Here is a 19,503-nt window from a genome sequence, read left to right as displayed (position 1 = left end):
GAGTGGACACGCTTACTGGCCCAGTTTTCTTCCTGTACATTGGGGTTCACCCCGGTGGACGAGAGGGTAGCCTCCCTCCGCCTTTGGGTGGGTGGAACTGAGCGAGTCGGTTCCTGACTGTTTTTGCCTATCCAACAAACCAGATTAATACATTATGGGTATCTGTAAATATGTGGGGTGAATAATAATTCAGTCAGTATAATAATTGAGTTATAAGAGCAGAAGAGGTCATAAAATACAGAATAGATCCTTTGTTAATTATTTGACTTCATAGCTTTATACCTCCTATTATCACTCGTGTTATATTGCTACATTAATTTACCGTTTTGTTTGCCGTAACTCCAGTGGTTCATATTTCAAAGCGCCTGCAAACTAGTCCGTGACGTCATCCGCCCACTCTCAGGTGAGACTTACCTGCTTTGAGGGCCTATTTTTGTTGTGTGCTGAACGACACCATAAGTTCCGAGTAGAACTGGACTACTGGGCACTACTCTCCTCTCGTCCCTGCACTTTACACGGAGATGGAGAAGCCGCCAAGTTTGTCCTCCGAGTCCGAGGGCTCCCTGCCGCCCCCGCCTCAGGACGACGACGACGCCAGCTCGGCGTGCTCCGACGAGTTGCTGGGCTCCCAGTCGCGCCGCTGGCTCGCCGAACTGATGGCGGCTGACGAACCGGGCGACGCCGACGTCGTTAATGGAGAGAAGATGGCGGTGGGCCGCGACGGGCTCTTCGTCGATTACCACTTTCCACTCGGCGAATTCGAGATGATGGCCGGCGTCAAGTGGAAGCGGCCCAAGGTCAACAACTTGTGTTATACCGTCATTACGTGTAACTCGGCGTCCATGCCATTATTTAGCAATATTAATACGGTTATCATATCAATTTGCGTAAGAGCGTTACTACATGTGTAAAGATAAAGTTCGCCCCCCCACCTCCGAAATGATCAGGATGTGAGCTAACGGCCACAAACAGAACATATCTCGAATAGAGAACAGTTAACAAAATAATTTGGGACATATTTAACAAGCTATCGGAAACCTCCGATATTCTATACTTAAATGAAAGGAACATTTATTGTGTAAAAAAAGTACTTCAAATAATTGCCCAGGTTAAAAAACAAAATTCAGGTTCTGAAATGTTCTCGATGAGTAAAAGTCGAAGGTTTTACCGGATGTTCCCTTCAAAAATGTAAGTCTAACAATCTTGAAGGTAATTAAACTTTAAAGCTAGTCATAAAACACACAGCCCAAAATCAATCCCCAATATTCTTTAAAATAATATGTTCTATTCAGCCCAAGTGATCTTAACATGATATTTTAATTTATTTAATTTTATGAAAAAGGCAGCAAAATTCACCCCATGTATCTGAGTGGTTGGCAATTTTGCCACTTGTTGCCAATTGAAAATGACAACATACAGTAGTTGCTCAAGGCCAGTGCTTCTCAATTATATTTTGCAAAGCCCCCCCTAGGAAAAAAAAAAAAAAAACATTTCTCGCCTCCCATTTGCCACGCCGACCACAAATACGATTGTTAAAAAAAAATCTAAAAATTGTGTCACTTAAACTGTATCTTTGTTAACACTGACACGCAATGTAAACTTTCAAGTGTTAACTATTTTTTACAGCATTTATACAGGTTAAAGGTTTGTCTAAGCAGAAAAAACAAGTGCATCTAAGTGCCTGAAAAGAAAACAATCCTTATTTTATCGCAATTACACTTCACACAAACAAATCCTTTTCCCTGGGGTCATTCGCCCCCAATCAAGCATCAACTCGCACCCCCTCAGGGGGGCTCGCCCCACTATTTGAGAAACACTGCTCAAGGCTCAGATAACCATGATTCAAGGACCAGCTTCTGAATGTAACATAACCAAACTCAGAAAACAGGAACTGTTTTTCCATTTTCAGTTGACAATAAAAGGCACAATGGCCGTCCCTGAGATGGATAAAACTGTTGGGTTTTGCTGTTTAATTCATATTCAGGTTTAGCTCTGCAATATATTCGGAATATGTTTTTTTAGACGAGTGCAGCCTTTTTTCAATCTCTTGTTTTTTTCAACAGAACTTTTTTTTTTTTAAACATGTGCTGTCGTCAGCTTTAAGCGGCTAAATCTTGTAATAAATACTCTCAGTATTCCCTGGGCATCTTGGGGATGCACATAAGAAACTGGAATGGACAGACTTAGGGGAACTGTCTGCCACTGAATTCACTTGTGCATGTTCAATGCATTTATGGTAAAGATCTACCTTAAGAAATGTAGCTTCTTTGGATGCTAGCAAGTCATTACAAGATTCACAAGTGAAAAACTATTTGATGTTGAAAATATTCAGAAAGTTTTGTTTATCCCTTTAGGGCAATGTAATAACTTTACGTACTTTACCAAATGGTATCCTATACTACTAGAAAGACTTGTATAGCAAGAACAGTGCACACACACCTGGGACAGCTGGGATGTGGCTGGAAGCATTTTAGCAGCAGACATTTAAAAAAAACGTAAATGTATCTTTTCACTTTTTCCCCTTTGACAGGAGCTCTGCTCGTCGCCTCAGTTCACAGTTGATGGAGCATCACGCCTGGACGTCCGCCAGGGAAAGCTAAGTGAGTGGGCAAGCAGATTAAACCTATTTAGAATCACCCATCCATCCGGTTGCAAACAGAGAAAATCTGTCATTAACAAATTTGTCATTGGAGGACACCTGAAAATGGCCGCTTCCTTCAAAAATGGAAGATTTGATCTTTTCGGGCATGCCATTTTTGAGAGGTTTTTGTGGGTTTTACTCATGGTAACATGTTACTAAGTTAAACTGGCGATGGGGGATGCGTTTAACTAACACTATTTTCAAAATGGTCGACTTTTCACGCATTACTTCTTGAGGCTTTTTTGTGGGTCTACTTGTGGTGGATGATCCTACCAAATTGCATGTTGCAGTTAAACTGGCTTTGGGCGCTTAATTTTCCAAACATTTATGAGGAGCCATTTTCCAAATAGTGTTTAGTTAATGACTAGTTAGTTAAAATGATCATTCCAAACTGGAATGGTAGACTTCTCATATGCTTTCCTGCATGACTTATTGTGACTTTTTTGTAGGTCTTTTTGTGATGGATAAACCAAATTATGCATCACAGCAGTTCACAGCTTAATTTTCCAACCACTCATTAGTTAATGACCTTAAAATGGTCAATCCAAACCAGAATGATGGACCTCTTGTGTGCATGACTTCTTGAAACTTTTTTATGGATTTTTTTGTGATAGTTAAACCGGTTTTGGAATCTAAATTTTCCAAATGGTAATGAATTAATTAATGATTATAAAGTGGTCACTCCAAACCAAAATTGTGGACTTCCTTTGTGTTTTCATATGACATTTGAAACTTTTTTTGTGGGTCTACTTATGATGGATAAAACCAAGTTACATATCACAGTTAGTCTACTACAGTATTTCTAAATACACATACGTGAAGTGAAACCTCAAACTATTTCACTTCAAGTTACTGCTTCCTCAGGTGACTGCTGGTTGCTTTCTGCCATTGCATCACTGGCCGTGCACCAACCTCTGCTGCGCAAGGTGGTTCCTCCCGGACAAACCTTCCATGACGGATACAATGGCAGTTTTGTCTTCAGGGTAAATATGCCCGTGTTGTTATTGGTGATCACTTTGAATTCATTTGGCTGGCCAAACCTCACGTGAACCTTATCAGGTTACATTACGGCACATTCTGTGGCCCGGGGTAGAGATTGTTAACCACTGCCGTAACCTGTTTTAAAGTACACTGCATGAAACTATTAAGGAGTTTGCTATTTTTTATTTTATCAGAAAAGTTGAAGAAAGACTGTAAGAGTAAACGTTTATGTTGATCTCAAACAATACACACATTCTTGAAAAATGTGCTATTTTTTTTTACCTAAAAAAACTTCTTAAATGTTGTTTTTTAAAAATAGTAAATATCACATAAAAAAAACTAAAATGACTTTATTGTTGTCGATTATTTCTACTTTGAAAATACAGGTTTCTCAAAACATCAACTCAATTTGCACACAACTGTAATCTGTGGTGTAAACAAATTAAAAGTGAAATAAATTACAGCTTCTTTTTCTTGAAACATTCAATTTAAACTGAATTTGATAAAAAAAAAAACAACATTTTTATTCTCAATAAAGATTTCTGTACTTTCGTTAATCCTTTTTCCTGTACGAAATATGACTTTTATCTTAATTGTCTATTGTCAAAAAACGGACACTTCTAAAAAAATATCCAACGTTATTTTATTTGAAAAACCCAATACCCCCATGGACTTTTTAAAGTGTAAAAATGTATTAAAGTGTGAAAATCCAAAATAGTTAATAATGTAAGCATATACTTTTCTTCTTGAGAAGTGATATTTGAATTTCTCTTTTATCTTGTACAAAAAAATAACTAATGATATGAAAACCTTTTTATGGGGGGATTTGCATCTTATTCTTGATATATTTTCATTTTAATATCATTAATACTCATTTGTATCAAACATGCTTCTCAAGTTTCATTTATGATGAGTGTCATCCGCTGGTTTTCTGTAAAATCAGAAAGATATTTTATCCTCCTTCACAGTTCTGGCAGTACGGTCAGTGGGAGGAAGTTCGAATTGATGACCTGCTGCCGACGTATGGCAATGATCTCATCTATCTCAGCTCACCAGAAAGACGGGAGTTCTGGAGTTCCCTTCTTGAGAAGGCCTATGCCAAGTGAGGACCCTGCTGTCTGTCTCCAAACAATTTGGAATTTATCCTAAAAAATGTGCGGTGCAGTCTGACTGGCCATGAGGGGAAGTTTTCGTTCTTTGGGGGTTTTAATATGTAGACGAAGGTCGAAAGGGGCGTTTGCGGCAATGTGGGAGTGAACACGGCAGACTTGTTATCGAAAATAGAGCACCCGTTGGGAATTCATCCGAATGAGCCTCAGTTGGAAGCAGGTATCATAGACAGATGAGCAAGGCACAGTCTAATTTGGGTGAAGCATGACATCAAAATTTGATGATCAGTTTAAGACTTCTGGTAAAATTGCAAAGGATTTGTTTCACTCCCTTTCCTTATCAATGATCATACATAACAACAGCTGATGTCTATCAATGTTCTGTGTGTGATCCAGGCTGAAAGGAGGCTACCGCGCCTTGGACATGGGCTTCCCTCACGAGGCCATGGTTGACATGACGGGCGGCGTGGCCGAGGTTCTGAGTGTGGCCGTGCTTCCCAGGGAACTTCCGGATTTCCTGGCCGAGCTGCTAGCCAAGGGAGCGCTCATCAACTGTGCCAACACGCAGGTGAGAGGCGGCAAGGCCTGTCGAGCCGCTCCTTAATTTTAATCCCACTGCCTTTTCTTTAAAACCTCACCCAAAAGCATTTATGTGGCATGAGTTTTTTTTCTTTTTTTTTCTAAATAAGTGTTTTGAATGTGTTTCCCCTGCAGGGTCCTTTGGAGTACAGGAATGATCTAGGAATCATGTTCAGACACGCTTACTCGCTGACTGCAGTGGAGAAGGTAAATTGAATGCTTGTAACATCATGTCTGTTAATGTTAAAGATCTCTTAGAATTAAGAGTCTAGGAAATCCAACCGTATATAATCATGTGTTGTTCAAAACTGGAGGAAAGTAAAACCATAAACTGACCAAGGCATTTTCTACTTTGATATGACGATATTACCAATTTCTTTTGTGCAATATCTGATTAAGTTCATAATGTGCCATTATTACTTCCCGCGGTGGAGGGCTTTATATGTCCCAGTGATCAAGGAGCTAAGTTGTCAAGTTGAGGGACCAGGCTAGGTATTGCTCATAGTTCCGTTTTGATGAACAATACAGTATCTTGTTTTGCCATGCCTGGACTTGGGTTACTGAGGCTTCCCCTTCTGGAGCCAGACCTGGAGGTGAAGCTTGCAGGCTAGTGCCTGGTAGCACCATTGCGAGAAGGCCCTGAGAGACTATATCCCTCGGCTGGCCTGAGAATGTATGCAGATCCTCCCACAGAAGCTGGAGGAAGTGGCTGGGGTGAGGGGAGTCTGTGCTTCCCTGGTGAAGCTGCTGCCCCTGCGACCCAACTCCTGATAAAGCGGTAGATAGTGGCTGGGTTGGATGGATGGGCCATTATTAAGTTACCTAATTATATAACTAACATGAATTTGAAAAATGAAGAGAAGCATCCTAATCTGAAGTTCTGCTTCTCATTTCTTGTTAGAAAAGGGAAATATTAATAAATGAGGTTTGAAATTTGAACCGTTGACTCGTGTAATCCACCAGGTGCAGACCACCTATGGAACCGTGGACCTGGTGCGTATCCTAAACCCGTGGGGCAACACTGAGTGGCTGGGCCCATGGAGTGACCGAGATGGGTTTGCGTCATTTCACTGTTTCATTAAAAAAAAAAAAAAATAGAGTGCTGCAGTACATATTACAAACAGCTGACAAACGGTGATAAACATGATTTTCAAATTTGATCAAATGTTTTCTACATACATAAACTTAAACTGCTTTTACAGGCCTGAGTGGAACACAGTGAGTGCTGAGGAGCAAAAGCGACTGCACCGAATCCGCCGCGAGGATGGAGAGTTCTGGTGAGTTCATTTTTTTTTTTTTAAAAAAGAACGCTATCTTTATAATCAGTCTTTCACCGTCAGTCATATTATGATATCAAATTATCAGGCCCAGAAGTGAGATAATACAAAGAGAAATTAAAGGGGAAGCAACAAAGCCTGAATATGAAAAAGGAGAGTGGATAATAGTAAGTCTAGAACAAAGCCAACATTATAAGCGATCATTAAGTGCTAGCTAGACAAATTAAAATGTATCTTTGACCTCTGAATTTGTCAGTGGTACTGAAATAGTTAAAAAGACATAGTGTAAGCAGGTAATGTACAGGATCAGGAATAAAGAAAGAATGTAAAAGAAAGAGCGGAGTTTCAGGACAGCATAAAATCAGGAGAAAAAGTTATGAATTTCAAGACAAGATTCTCGTGCAGGATGTCGGTGTCAGACTTTCGGCAGAACTTTGAGACAATGGAGGTGTGTCACCTGGCCGACCTTCAGAACGATGCCACCGTGCAGCCATGGTCATGCGCAATGCATCATGGGACATGGGTGCCACGTGTCTCTGCTGGGGGCTCTCCCAAAGGGGGTAAATACACTGACAGAAACATGGAAGGCCAGTCGTTGCTAGGCAGAACGACCCTATTTCTCCTTGTATAAATTGACTTTTTTTTTCCTCATTTCAACCCCCATACTGGGGGGGGTCGAGTTAAACCAGCATAACTCAAAACCAGACCAATTTTCTCTACATATCTGCATTTGCAAAACATTAATTCAAATGCGAAATACTGTATGTAATATGTCACTGACAGGCATATGATGAAGAAATGCGTCTAAAAGTACCGGTCATTTATCCTTTTAATAACACACACTATGTGTTTTAATTGGACAACCATGATATGTGTAACCACTAAAGTCAGGGGTAGACTCAAACTCACATTTTTGTCAAATTCATACAAACTGAAATAAAAAAGGGGGGTCGACTTATGAACGAAGTCGACCTGCACACAATGAAATACGGTTAGGTATCTTTTTTTTAACTTTATTTTATCTTTTACGAAATGCAGATAGAAACTCACATTCAAGAAACAAAACCTTAATACAGAAGAAATAATCAAAAAATAAATAAATAAAAACAAATAAAAATGTTTTTCCTAAATGTAATGCAACACCATATATTCTGAAATCGACTGAACCAAGACAGTATGTTACAAATAACAAAACCTTACAAACAATCCACATCCTTAATTAAAACAGCATGCCAATTTTCCCATTGTTTTTCACCCAGATCTTTCTGCAGATGCATAGAGTATCAGATTTCCTCTAGAACATGTAGCTGTTTAACAACTCTGAGTCACTTTCTTCACCCAGCTCCGCCTTGACACAGTTTTAGATGGCCTTTCACATGTTTGGACGTGATGCAATTAATTTTGCTTTCTTGTCGAGACAAAATGGACACAACAGTGAACAAAAATGAATAGTCTGGGTCTCAGGACGATACATGTTAAAATAATGTATATGTCCAATATTAAATAGATTTAAAAACACAAAATAACTGTACTTTTGTTGGATCAATGCGTGAATTACATCTTTGACAAAATACCCAACAGACTTAGATTCTTTGGTTTAGCTCTGCAATTTATGTAAAAAATGTCCACCTTGTGGGGCAGAGTCAATTGACAGCTTCAGTGGGGTTTTGCTCTCTCAATCTTAAATACTTACCCATGTCCATGTGTGTATTTTTGTTTCAGGTTGGTTCTGGCAAAATCCACAATTTGGCTTGGTTCTCTCCCCAGTGGAGCATGGATCACCTGAATCTACTCGCTGTGCCTTTATTTTGGCTCTCATGCAGAAATATCAACGACGCAGAGGCATTGACCTGTCCATTGCTCTACACATTTATCCGGTAGTCATTTGGAGTACATTCTCTTTAATCACTGTCACTCAGACTTCTAATCTGAGGGTCACTTGTTATCCTATCACGATGTTATTACATTAATATCACTTCATCAAACCTGGGTAGCTCAGTTTGTAGAGCATCAGAATTTTAATCTGAGAATACAAGCTTCAAGCTTCCTTGTTCAGACAGTCCAAGTAGTGGTTCACTCAGACAATCTCTTAGATAATTTGACTCACTACACTTTCATAAGACCTGGGTAGCTCAGTTTTTACAACATCCGACTTTAAATCTGTTAAGTTTGTCCTCTCCCAAATATGCAATAATTCACACAAAAGTAAACTGTTTCTACTTTAGTAATGTGTCTGTTGGAAGTGCATTAGACTATTAAAGTGGTCTTGCAGTCTCTGATGACATTTTGGGGGTTTTAAATTGTTAATCCAATGGTCAATTTCTTGATTCATTGAGACAGTCTCATTTGGTTGCGTATCAGGCTTTAATCTGAGAGTCCATGGTCCAAGTCCCTTCTAAGGTGTTTCCTCTGCCAGGTATTCAATGATTCACATAAAACTTTGGCATCTCAGCAAATCTTGCTTAGTATTTAATTTACTGGTGTTTGATTCACTGGTGCACCATCATTGGTGGATAGGTCTTTTGAAAGTGCATCGGACTATTAATGTGGTATTCGAGTGTCTGATCAGCTTTTGTGAGCTTTGAATGAATTGTTCGTTCATTGTTAAATTTCTTGGTTCGCTGAGACAATCTTACCCTTAAATAGCTTGACTCATTAGATTTGCATAAAGCCTCAGTAGCTCGACTCATTACACTTGCATAAGGCCTAAGAAGCTCAGTTGGTAGACCGTTTTTTTTAATCTGAGAGTCAAGGATTCAAGTCTCGGTTCAGGTGTTTCCTCTTGACAGGTATCTAATGATTCACATGTAACTTTGGCACCTCCCCAAACCTTGCTTACTACGTTTACTGATTCACTGGTGTGGCCGTCGTTGCTGGATAGGTCAGTTGGAAGCACATTGGACTATTAATGTGGTATTCCATCATCTGTTGAGCTTTAGTAGTGTTCATTCCCTGGTGAATTTCTTGGGTCATCGAGACAATCTCACCCTTAGATAGCTAGACCTCTTTGAGTTCATCTAGGCCTGGGTAGCTCAGTTGGTAGAGCATAAGACTTTTAATCTGAGGGTCCGGGGTTCAAGTCCCTGTTCAGGCGTTTGCTTTCTTAAATATGCAGAAACTTTGGTACCTCATCAAGTATCAATTGCTTATAATTTCATTGACTGGCTCCACCATCATTACTGGATATGTCATGGATATGTTTGGAATTTTATTGCCTTTAAATTGGTAAATTCTTGACTGTCTTGGTCCATTGAAATCCCTGAGATAACATTACTCATCAAATTTGTGTAAAACCTGGGTAGCTCAGTTGGTAGAGCATCAGCCTTTTAATCTGAGGGTCCAAGGTTCAAGTCCCTGTTCAGGCGTTTGCTTTCTTATATATGCCTGTACATTATAAGACTTCTAAGCAAATGTCCCAGAATTCAAGTTTCGAACAGTTTCCATATAACCGGCATGAAGTCTGACACTTATTTTGGTCCTTACAGGCCCCTCACGAAGGGACCCACCTGTCACCTGAGGAACTGAGCAGACTTCGGCCAGCGATGAGCAGCAGTTACTATTCGTCGCGACGAGAGGTGGTTCTCCGTGGCCACCTTTCGCCTGGTCGCTACATTATCATCCCATCCACCGCCGAGCCCAATCAGCAGGGATCCTTCCTGCTGCGCGTGCTAACCGAGCAAGGCCATGTTGCTACGTGAGTCCTCTTTGACCTCATTTTCTTTGTAAGTGAAGATATTGCAGTGTTTTTTTTTTTTGATGGATAGGACCCATGTAATTATCTTTTAAATTTGTTTAATTGAATCTTTATAAGATGATGCAGATACTTGTTTGATTTTTTTTTTTTTAATTTAATTCACACTCAGTCTTCTTATGAACTGTTCATTCCCTTTACTAAATCACTATTGTATAAACTCACTGGCTAACTCAATAGCACCACCACCATTTAAAGGGATAGTGTGTAAGATTTAAAGCGCTTTTGATTATGGGCAGCAGGAGGTGCTGCAGGTGCTGCATTTACCATTGTCCGTAGCTATAACAAACATGGCCGCCTCCGGAGAAAGGCCACCTCCCATATAACATAATTTAATAACTAGACCTATGATTATGTTTGAAACATACTGTTGGTCATTAAGAACACATTCATTTGAAAGTTTTAGAAGTTGACAGTCATTTAATTCATTCCTTTTTAATGAAAAACACTCTAAATCTTACACACTCTCCCTTTAAGGAACTTTCACACAAAAAGTCCACCTTTAAACGATTGGCCACATCAGTGACAGATTCATTTAAAGTAATGTAAAAAAGTAAAAAAATATATATTTGGTCTGTAATTAATTTTGTTAGTAAATAAGTGGCTCTAGAAAATGGATGGATGGATGGATAATTTTCTATGTACAATTGATACTATTAAAAATGTATTTTTCTATTTGCTACTTTCTACTTTCTACTTGACTTAAACCATTAGGCACCTGAGTTAATAAAATATTTTGTGTTTGACTATTTCAAAAGGTGCCTCCAGATACAAAATTCCCAGTTTACAAAAAAACTCAATCTAAGAAACGATATACATAGATTTTATTTTTATTTGTTTTACTGTTTTTTTCACTGTTTTCTGGGTTTAGTCATGTGGTGCTCACAATGTGCACCGTGATTGGGTTGCATGTGATGCCATTTTTAGTTGACAGCATGTGGCAAAATGTGTTTTTATAGGTGTCAATTTTTCATGAAAAATAATTTAATTGTAAAATAAATTGTAGACAAAATAGTAACTATTCATTGGTAATAATGGCTAAATAAGTAACATGTTTTTTTTAACATATACACAATAGCTTATTATTAACCATCTCATCAAGAACGCTACCAAAGCAATACATAATTATGTTTTAAATAAGTCCGTTGTGTGTTTCCAGTCCTGCTCAACGGCCGACTACACGTGACCTCACTTCAACAGCGGTAATTCATGCGTTTTGTACAATGAAAGGCTTTAAGCTATGAACATTCCTTCTGACTTCCCTGCTTCCCCCAAATAGCCCCATTATCCCCATCAGGCAGCTCTCCCTTCACTTAAAACAATAATGCAACTCTTCAAGAAGCACTCCAACAAGGTTCAGAAAGCCATCGTCGCAGAGAGGTTTTTAAACCATTTAATATTTCATAAGCGTTTTGTGTATTTTATGCCACCAGAGAGGATTCTGCAAGCCACATCACCTTCACAGCTTGTTGACTGAGGCCATCCAGGGAGGAGGTCACTGACTTTGCTGCCCCTTTCACACAGATATTGCAAAATTAGACCCAGAGTGTGTGTTTTGTGTGTGTATGTGCCAGTATAACGTGTGTGTGCATTCAATTATGTTGTGCTTAAGACAATATGCAATTGTTGTTGTATTGTGTTCAGTGTTGGCAGGCAGTGAGAAGAACTTGGCATTGGAACACTGCAAGAGTTTGGTGGTCCTCATGGATGTATCCTAAAGCCACACCTAACCCTAAATAAAACCCTAACTCTCACACAATTTGGGCTCTCATTATAGAAACAGACATTTTCAGGTGATTTTGTATGCCAGGGGTAGCCGAGTCCGATCCTGGAGACACCCAATCCAGCCTGTTTTTGATGTTTCCATTCAACCAAAACACCTGATTCAAATGATCAGGGCTCTTTATCACAATTCCACTAAGCATGCTGATGAGCTAATCATATCAATCAGATGTGTTGGTTGAAGGGAAACATCAAAAACATGATGGATTGTGACTCTTGAGGACAGGTCTTGGCCACTCCTTGTGCATGGCAAAACCCAGCCTAAATGCTAAACTTCGGCCTTTAACTCCTAAATTATCCGCTTCCTGTTTAACTTCCAGGCCAAATATGACTTCATGTGAGAATTTTCTTGACACTATTGTTTCTTCCAGAGTCAAGGGATTGCTCAGTTAACATGGTTGGAGTTTCAAGCACTCTGGGACAAGATCCGGATGTGGACGGTAAATTAAGGTTGGCAATAAATACGGTGCAAGATTTCACATCCGACATAGTCTTTCATTTCCTATTAGGACATCTTTCTGGCATATGACAAGGACAAGACAAAGCGTCTGGAGTACAAAGAAGTGGCCCCTGCTTTAAAGGCCGCAGGTAAGAGTGAAAGCTCGGGGAAGACTTTACTGAGCTTGCAGTTTCTAAACCAATCTGCAGATGGCGACAAATAAACTTAGATCAGTTTGCAACATGAAATGTGGTAGGCGTGTCATCTCGCGAGTTAATGCAGAAAACAATATAATGAAGCTCGTGCTGAAAAAATGCAGGATGTCTGCCACTGGCTTAAAACGGCCATTTTATGCCGATTTGGGCCATTTACTGACAGGTTCTGAACCAGTGGGTCTCAACCTTTTTTCAGTGATGTGCCTCCTGTGAAATATCTTTTCAGCCAAGTACCCCTTAACCAGTGCAAAGCGGTTATTGGTTAAGAAAAAAAAGGACTTAAACCATGCTGTCAGTGTCTGATTTATTACACTTTATACGCTTTCAAACTTCATTTGTGTTGATCCACAAAAAATTCAACCATCAGTAATCAACCTTAAGTGTCCTATTTTGGATCATAAAAAGAAATAACTTCATTATTAATACACATTTTTACCCCCAAAAATAATCAATATAAAGTGTCAGACCTGTTCTAAAAAAAGAAAAAGAAAAATATTCAACTTTTGGGATCAATGTAGAGATTTGTTCACGAGAATAAATCATCAACTTGACTTAACTTGAATCATTCTAGTACAAAGTAGAATCTGGCTTTTTACAAAAATAAGGCTGAATAATCTTCTGATCATAAAAGTTGTTTTATGAATTTATATATTCCCGAAACAGTTAATTAAATCAATAATGCTTTTTAAAGGATTTTTGCACGTTTGTATGTTTTATTTAAAATCTCAGTACTCCCTGACGTTCCTTCAAGTACCCCCAGGAGTATTAGTACCCCCATTTGAGAACCTCGGTCCTCGACAGCCTGTTTGTTTTTCAGCAAATTTCAAATATGCTGCGTATGTCGAAATTGTCAAGTCCAAATCAGACCCGGTTGATCTTAGGTCTTGCATGAAATGAAGGCCTCACCCAAACAGTAAGTCTTATTTGTGCAGAAACTTGTGTAATAGCCTATTTTTGTTGACTAACGACCCTCAAATCTGTCTTTTCTGTACTTTATGTCAACTGTAGGCATCGTGGTGGACGACCTGGTGATGCAGCTGGTGGGTTTGAGGTACACAGAGCCGGACATGACTATCAGCTACCCTGGCTTCTTGTATCTCGTCATGAAACTGGAGAGCATGATCCGTAAGGACACTGGAACTCCACTGGATGCTATATGGACATAAGTATTGGGACAAACCTTTTAAACAGATGGAGGGATTTTTCATTGGACAATTGCGTGATTGGATGATGTCACAGAAGTTTTCTTCTGTAGGTGTCCCAATACTTTTTTCCATATAGTGTTTCCACATGAATGTTTATCATGGCAAATATATTGACCAAACGACTTGGAAACGGTCATGCACTTCTGACTTACTTTTTTTGGGCTCCTCGAACAGACAAATTTCACGCGTACGACATGGTGGGAATGGGCTGCATTTCGTTAAACTACAGACAAGTACGTGTCTCTTCTGGAATTTGTCTAACATGATATTCAAATCACGTAAAACTAGTAAACTGTGCTGTGTTTCAGTGGCTCCACATGACCATTTACAACTGAGGCAGAAGAGTCACAGGAAATCCTCCAGTGTTTGCTTTGAATGTGTGAGACCTTATGTTATAAATGTGCATTGTAGCTATACTGACAGAAAGATGCAGGAAGCACCGTTTTTATTGTTAAGGCCATGATTGAAACATGGCTGCTTATTCTTTTTTGTGCCCGCTTTAAAAAAAAATCAATATTTTTATAAATGAGCTTTTGTTTTATCGTGACTGATATATGTGTATATTTGCAGTATTCTCGTTGTGTGTGTGCCTGTCTGAGAAGGCGATAGAACTATTTAGGATCATGTTAAATTTTGTATGCGTACTTAATAGGTGGCCTGTTAATTATTCTTCTATGCTAGAGGATATCAATGTTATTAATCAAGTCAAAGAACTCCCATAACACACATGAACACACATACATGGTGGTCATCTACTATAAGAGCAAGCATCTCAAAATTTAGCTGTTTCTACGACAGAACATCTTTTATGAAATGCGCCAAAATAATAAAAACATCCCTGAATGACAACCACAATAGAACTATTTCCACATTAATACCTTTCAAAAGCTACAAAATTATACCATTGCAAAGGTAGCATTTTTTCATTGTATCTCATTAGATTAGGTACTTAATAAAGTGTCCAGTAAGTCTGACATGGTTATTTATGACCTGATCACACCTTAGGCTCCGATCATATTTTCTACTTACTAACAAGCCTGAAGCAGTGACGCTAATGTTCTGAGACAGTTGGAACGTGACCTACTTGTTGAGGTTTCCTCTCTCACACACATGCCAGGACCTTATGTTTTCTTACAGAATTTATGCAGCATTTATGCAGACGTGAATGACAAACATGAATACAGTTGTTGGTACAGTATGTTGTAAAAGCTAAACAATGATTATTCTCAGTGGAGTGGCAAACATGGATTAACCGCTCATGTAGTATGCACAAATTTGTATAGACAGCAACATTTTTTTTTGTCTCAATACACTGTACATGTCAATAGCCTGCAGTGGAGTGACAACTTTACAGTCATATGCATAGAGATGAAAAGTCAGCAAGAACAGTCACCGGCATTGTATGTGAGATGTGTAGCATATTAAATTAAAAGGACATGAAATATTGATTGGATTATTAATTATAGTTGTTTGTTGAACTTCAGGAAAAAAAGAAAAACGGTCAATACAGAGTTGTTATCTCAGGAAAAGCAACCAATCAAAAAGGCGTTGGGTGAAATTACAATGTATCAACTATTCTGCCCTTATTTACATGAAAACATATTTCACCAAAGAACATGTATTTTAATCAAATATTCACTGGTGTACATTTGCAGTGGCTGCAATGCACAGCAATAATCAGTAAGTAACGAGAACTACACCAGGGGGCGCCACTAGTCAAAGTTTTGTCACCGAATGGGACTTGGCACTTAGGAAAATGATTTCCACCAACCTTTTCTGCGGTTCAAAGGTTAAAAGAATATGCAACTGTGATGGAAGTGAGCAGCACATTACTTGTGTAGCAATGTTTGTCTGTTGTTAGTGAGTAACGAAGCTGACTGACACAAACTTGCGAGCTTGCCTTCACAATAAAAGCACTTAATGAGAAAACCTACAAAGTTTGAAGTTTAACAAATAACTGTTTTATTTATGTGTTTACAATTTACAGGTAAACATCATTTGACTTAGATTGATATCAAGTGTCTCGCACTCTTAGAATCAGTTGGGTTAAACATAAATCAATGATGACATAAAAAAAAGGACAGACCCAATATTTGACGAGCGATTTTTTGCAATGTTTAATGCAAAACAACTTGCAAAGTTGGTCAAATTGACACACATATTGGGTAGACCATTTTTTTGACACATAATTGGTTACTTGAAACCAACTATTTTTAAAGCAGTGCTTCTAGTAAAGTAGGATAAAATGCAAATTGTAGCACTGTGGAACTGTGTGGCACTAATCACTGTGGACTCTTGCAGCCCAGTGTCCCAACATGTGATGGATAAAGGTCAATGATAATGTTTCCTTTTTCTTTTTTAACGGTACTTATATTGTTGTTATATAACAATATTCATTTGCCAATACATTTCAGAAGAAATAAAAACAACATATAAAATGACAAAAATACTAGCCAAAACATTAATGCATTTTTAAAAATGATTATTATGTTTTTATCTTTGTTTTGGTTTTATTTTGTTTGATGCAATAGATTGTTTATTTTAATTTTTCGGAATTCTATTGGCAGGGGCGGTGGCCATTGGGAAAATCAGAACGTTTACGGAACGGCAGGTCCCTTTCCACTAATGAATATACGTGGACAATTTTGAAATGCTATTATAAAAATGTTTTTTTTTACCGATATAAACATTTGTGAGAAAGCTTGCACGTGTAAGTCGTCTTTGGATGGTTGGTTGTTTCTTTTCTCTTTCATCCACCCTTTCATGCTTCATCGTCTCTTTCATCCTCTCTTGGCCTTATTGTGAAGGGGGCTGCCGGAAGTATCAACCCCCCTTTCGCTGGTAGGAGCGGCCGGGTTCCGCCCAGCAGCCTCGCACCACGCTCAGGGAAAGCTTTTCTTCTCCCAGCAAGCAACCTCCCCGCCCGCTTGACTTCGAACACCGGATGCTCCAGCCCCCCGAAAAAAAAGGAAAAAAAAAAAAAGAAAAGACCCCCTCACAGTGACGGCCGAGAGCGGCTAGAGAAGGACTCCTTCCTGCGTCGTGCTTCCTTCCCTACCCCGGCCTCTGGTTCGCCTTTGGTTCGTTTGGACATTTTTTCCTGGTAGCTTGACAGTTTTTTTTGTTTTGTTTTTTTGTATTTTTTTGCGTCGCCGACATGGTCGACTATCACGCCGCCAACAACCAATACACGTCTGGCGGGCCGCAGACCTACATGGAGCAGGAGAACGACTGGGACCGGGACTTGCTGCTGGACCCGGCGTGGGAGAAACAGCAGAGAAAGGTAAGGAGAAGCAGCCGAACCCCGCGGCGTGCAAGCAGGCGGGGAAGGGCGGGGGGAGCCTTGAAGGTGAAGGCTTGGAACGATTTAGAAATTGGCAGTAGAGGGACGGGAGGTCATGGAGCGAATGCGGGCCTCGGTTGGCCCACTTTCTCCATTATGGCTCCCGGGGCTCGGTCAGTCCCCCACCCCCCCAAGACCAATTTGATTCAAATGTGATTGCCCCTTGTATCTCGTTGCGCGGTTGCCACTTTATTGAAAGCATTTTACACCCGCTCTACCGAACGGAAACAAGGCGCCACACAGTCCGGAAAAAAACCAACTTGATCCGTGTGTGCTTTGAGTTGAACGCTCCAAACGCGGAACTGGTTGAGGCTTTTCTGGCCCCGCTTCCATACTATGGCCCGCCCGTCACCTCGTTCGGTTCAGTTAGCAAGCCAGCACAAATTTTGTGAAAAAAAACGAAAAAAAACAAACTTTTCTTAGTCTATCATTTACCTGAGATTATCTGACAACTGCGTGGAGTGTGTAGTTCAACGCCTCCGAGTGTGTGTGGGAGTTTTGAGATTCTACACACACGCTAGGGAAACGTCATACTATGCTACGTAATGCGACTTTTTCTGTGTAAATACACAATTTGATTACTCTGTCCGATTCTCACTGTGGGTGAGACTAGCTTTTATTTTATTTTTAAAGTAAAAAGAAATCACTGCAATTTCAAGTACTACAGTATTTCGTTAGTAATTGTAGGATTTTCCAATGACTGGATGTCACTGAACACAATGTGATGACACAATGTGATGACTGACGGTTGAACGCTCCCAATTTTGCTGTACAGTATATTTTGCTTTATTAACTGAAATAGGAAGAAACAATTAAAAATAAACTCTATGATACTTTAACTACAGGAGGGCTTTTGAACCTAAAGCAGACAAACATTACCTGAGTTTTGACATCTGTGTAGAGTGTGAAATTCAAAGTGTGTGGAACATCTGAACTTCTGTATGCATATTTGTGAGCGTGATACTATAAAACCCTACTTTATCCATTGTATATTACATAAATACTGTACAGATACACAAACAAGACAACTGGGTCACAATCTAGTACATCTGAGGGTTTTTTGTCTCATGAAAGAAATTAACAAATTTCTTCAGATTAGATTAATTTTAGAATGTAACACATCAGTAAAAGACATTAGTGTTTACTGTCATCTTGTAGTTGGTTACTGTGGAAGTATGTTTTGGGATGAAAATGAATTACTATAGGTCAATGCAACAAAGTCATATAAAATATCAAAGAATGGATTTTTCATTTAGTTTAAAACTTCTTTACCAAAGCACTTGTCAATGACTGCATTATCTCATAACTTCTATTGTGTAAAGTTCAATGCCTGTGTGTGTGTATAAGAGTAACGTTATGTACTCACACTGGTGAGATGCTATAGTAATACACTCTGCAATGTGTTTTTCAATAAAGAAAGACCACCATATATACCATGGTTGTAGATTTAACAAAAATAGGTGACCTAAATCACTGCATTTTTAAAGGATGACATGTTGAGATTTTCCGTGTTCTGGATGTCACTGAATGGAACATTTCAGTTGCAAGGGACAGAAAGTGCATTGTGTAACTCTTGATGTAATAGTGAAGAAGTCTGCTGAAGTTCTTTTTTTTTATTGAATTACTAGATTATAGTAAAATAACGTGATTCAATGTTTACCTTGTAAACTGCACCATGTGACAAATATTCATGGTGATTTCCCGGTAAATAAGATTTCGCTGAACAGTGTACATTTTCAAAGTTTTGGTGTTCTGGCATGTCTTTTAATTGCTGTTATTCCCTAAGACAATAACACAGTGGGAAACTTCACAAGAACTACTCAAAACTCACAAACTATCAATAAAAGTTACACAATTGCATGCTGTCTTGGCAGTGCATGCAATGAATGGAAAAAAGAGTGCGACAGTTTCCAGCCCTCAGCGGGGAGTGTGTTGAAGGAATAATAAGAAACTATTGCTTAACGGCGTGGAATGGTTATGTGTGTGTGTGTGTGTGTGTGTTTGTGTTTTTTGTCTGCATGTGTGTTACTATCTGGTCAGTTGACTGGCTTACCAGCAAGCTGCATGACAACATACTCAATGTTCATAGTGAGTTTTTATTAGGTCATTCTGTGTCTACTTTGGGCATCAAATGCTCACATCCCCGACAATTTCCCGGGGCCAAAGTTTGTCCTGAGCCGA

At 39.2% G+C, this 19,503-nt stretch overlaps 2 protein-coding genes and 2 non-coding genes across 7 annotated transcripts in view; all 4 read left to right on the top strand.

Moving 5' to 3' along the window:
• The first annotated feature begins 389 nt into the window (after positions 1–389).
• On the top strand, positions 390–14,978 carry LOC148415872 (calpain-9). The gene is made up of 20 exons (XM_088427916.1): positions 390–797; positions 2,531–2,600; positions 3,506–3,624; positions 4,591–4,724; positions 5,128–5,299; positions 5,446–5,517; positions 6,274–6,365; positions 6,513–6,587; positions 6,993–7,147; positions 8,310–8,464; positions 10,073–10,281; positions 11,498–11,540; positions 11,618–11,692; positions 11,772–11,832; positions 11,983–12,047; positions 12,492–12,560; positions 12,630–12,708; positions 13,783–13,899; positions 14,154–14,212; positions 14,288–14,978. Exons 1-20 carry the CDS (start codon positions 522–524, stop codon positions 14,312–14,314), a joined length of 2,124 nt encoding a protein of 707 aa, XP_088284042.1. The 5' UTR covers positions 390–521; the 3' UTR covers positions 14,315–14,978.
• trnak-uuu (transfer RNA lysine (anticodon UUU)) lies at positions 9,609–9,681 on the top strand. The gene has a single exon. It is a non-coding gene; the product is annotated as a tRNA-Lys (tRNA).
• trnak-uuu (transfer RNA lysine (anticodon UUU)) lies at positions 9,880–9,952 on the top strand. Its single transcript has one exon. It is a non-coding gene; the product is annotated as a tRNA-Lys (tRNA).
• A 1,878-nt stretch (positions 14,979–16,856) lies between the features above and the next one.
• LOC148415870 (alpha-actinin-4) overlaps positions 16,857–19,503 on the top strand; it is a 42,869-nt gene continuing 40,222 nt past the window's right edge. For 2 of the 4 annotated variants that reach the window (XM_088426786.1, XM_088426785.1), the window contains exon 1: positions 16,857–17,262. In XM_088426786.1, the coding sequence (XP_088282912.1) occupies positions 17,137–17,262 (126 nt within the window). In that variant the 5' untranslated portion in view covers positions 16,857–17,136. The remainder of the gene's footprint in view (positions 17,263–19,503) is intronic. The other 2 variants (XM_088426788.1, XM_088426787.1) reach the window with 1 other exon arrangement.

Source organism: Hippichthys cyanospilos, chromosome 11 (assembly GCF_059441005.1).
Source record: "Hippichthys cyanospilos isolate Australia breed blue-spotted pipefish chromosome 11, RoL_Hcya_1.0, whole genome shotgun sequence".
Lineage (NCBI taxonomy): Eukaryota > Metazoa > Chordata > Actinopteri > Syngnathiformes > Syngnathidae > Hippichthys > Hippichthys cyanospilos.
Note: the sequence above shows the minus strand (reverse complement) of the source record. Positions and strands in the feature narration are given on the sequence as shown.

Bases quoted from the DNA above. Each gene is read 5' to 3' on its own strand.
- LOC148415872 (XM_088427916.1), top strand. From the start codon at position 522: ATGGAGAAGCCGCCAAGTTTGTCCTCCGAGTCCGAGGGCTCCCTGCCG. The intron at 2,601-3,505 runs GTGAGTGGGCAA...CTGCTTCCTCAG, and splicing joins CGTCCGCCAGGGAAAGCTAA to GTGACTGCTGGTTGCTTTCT. The intron at 3,625-4,590 runs GTAAATATGCCC...CCTCCTTCACAG, and splicing joins ATGGCAGTTTTGTCTTCAGG to TTCTGGCAGTACGGTCAGTG.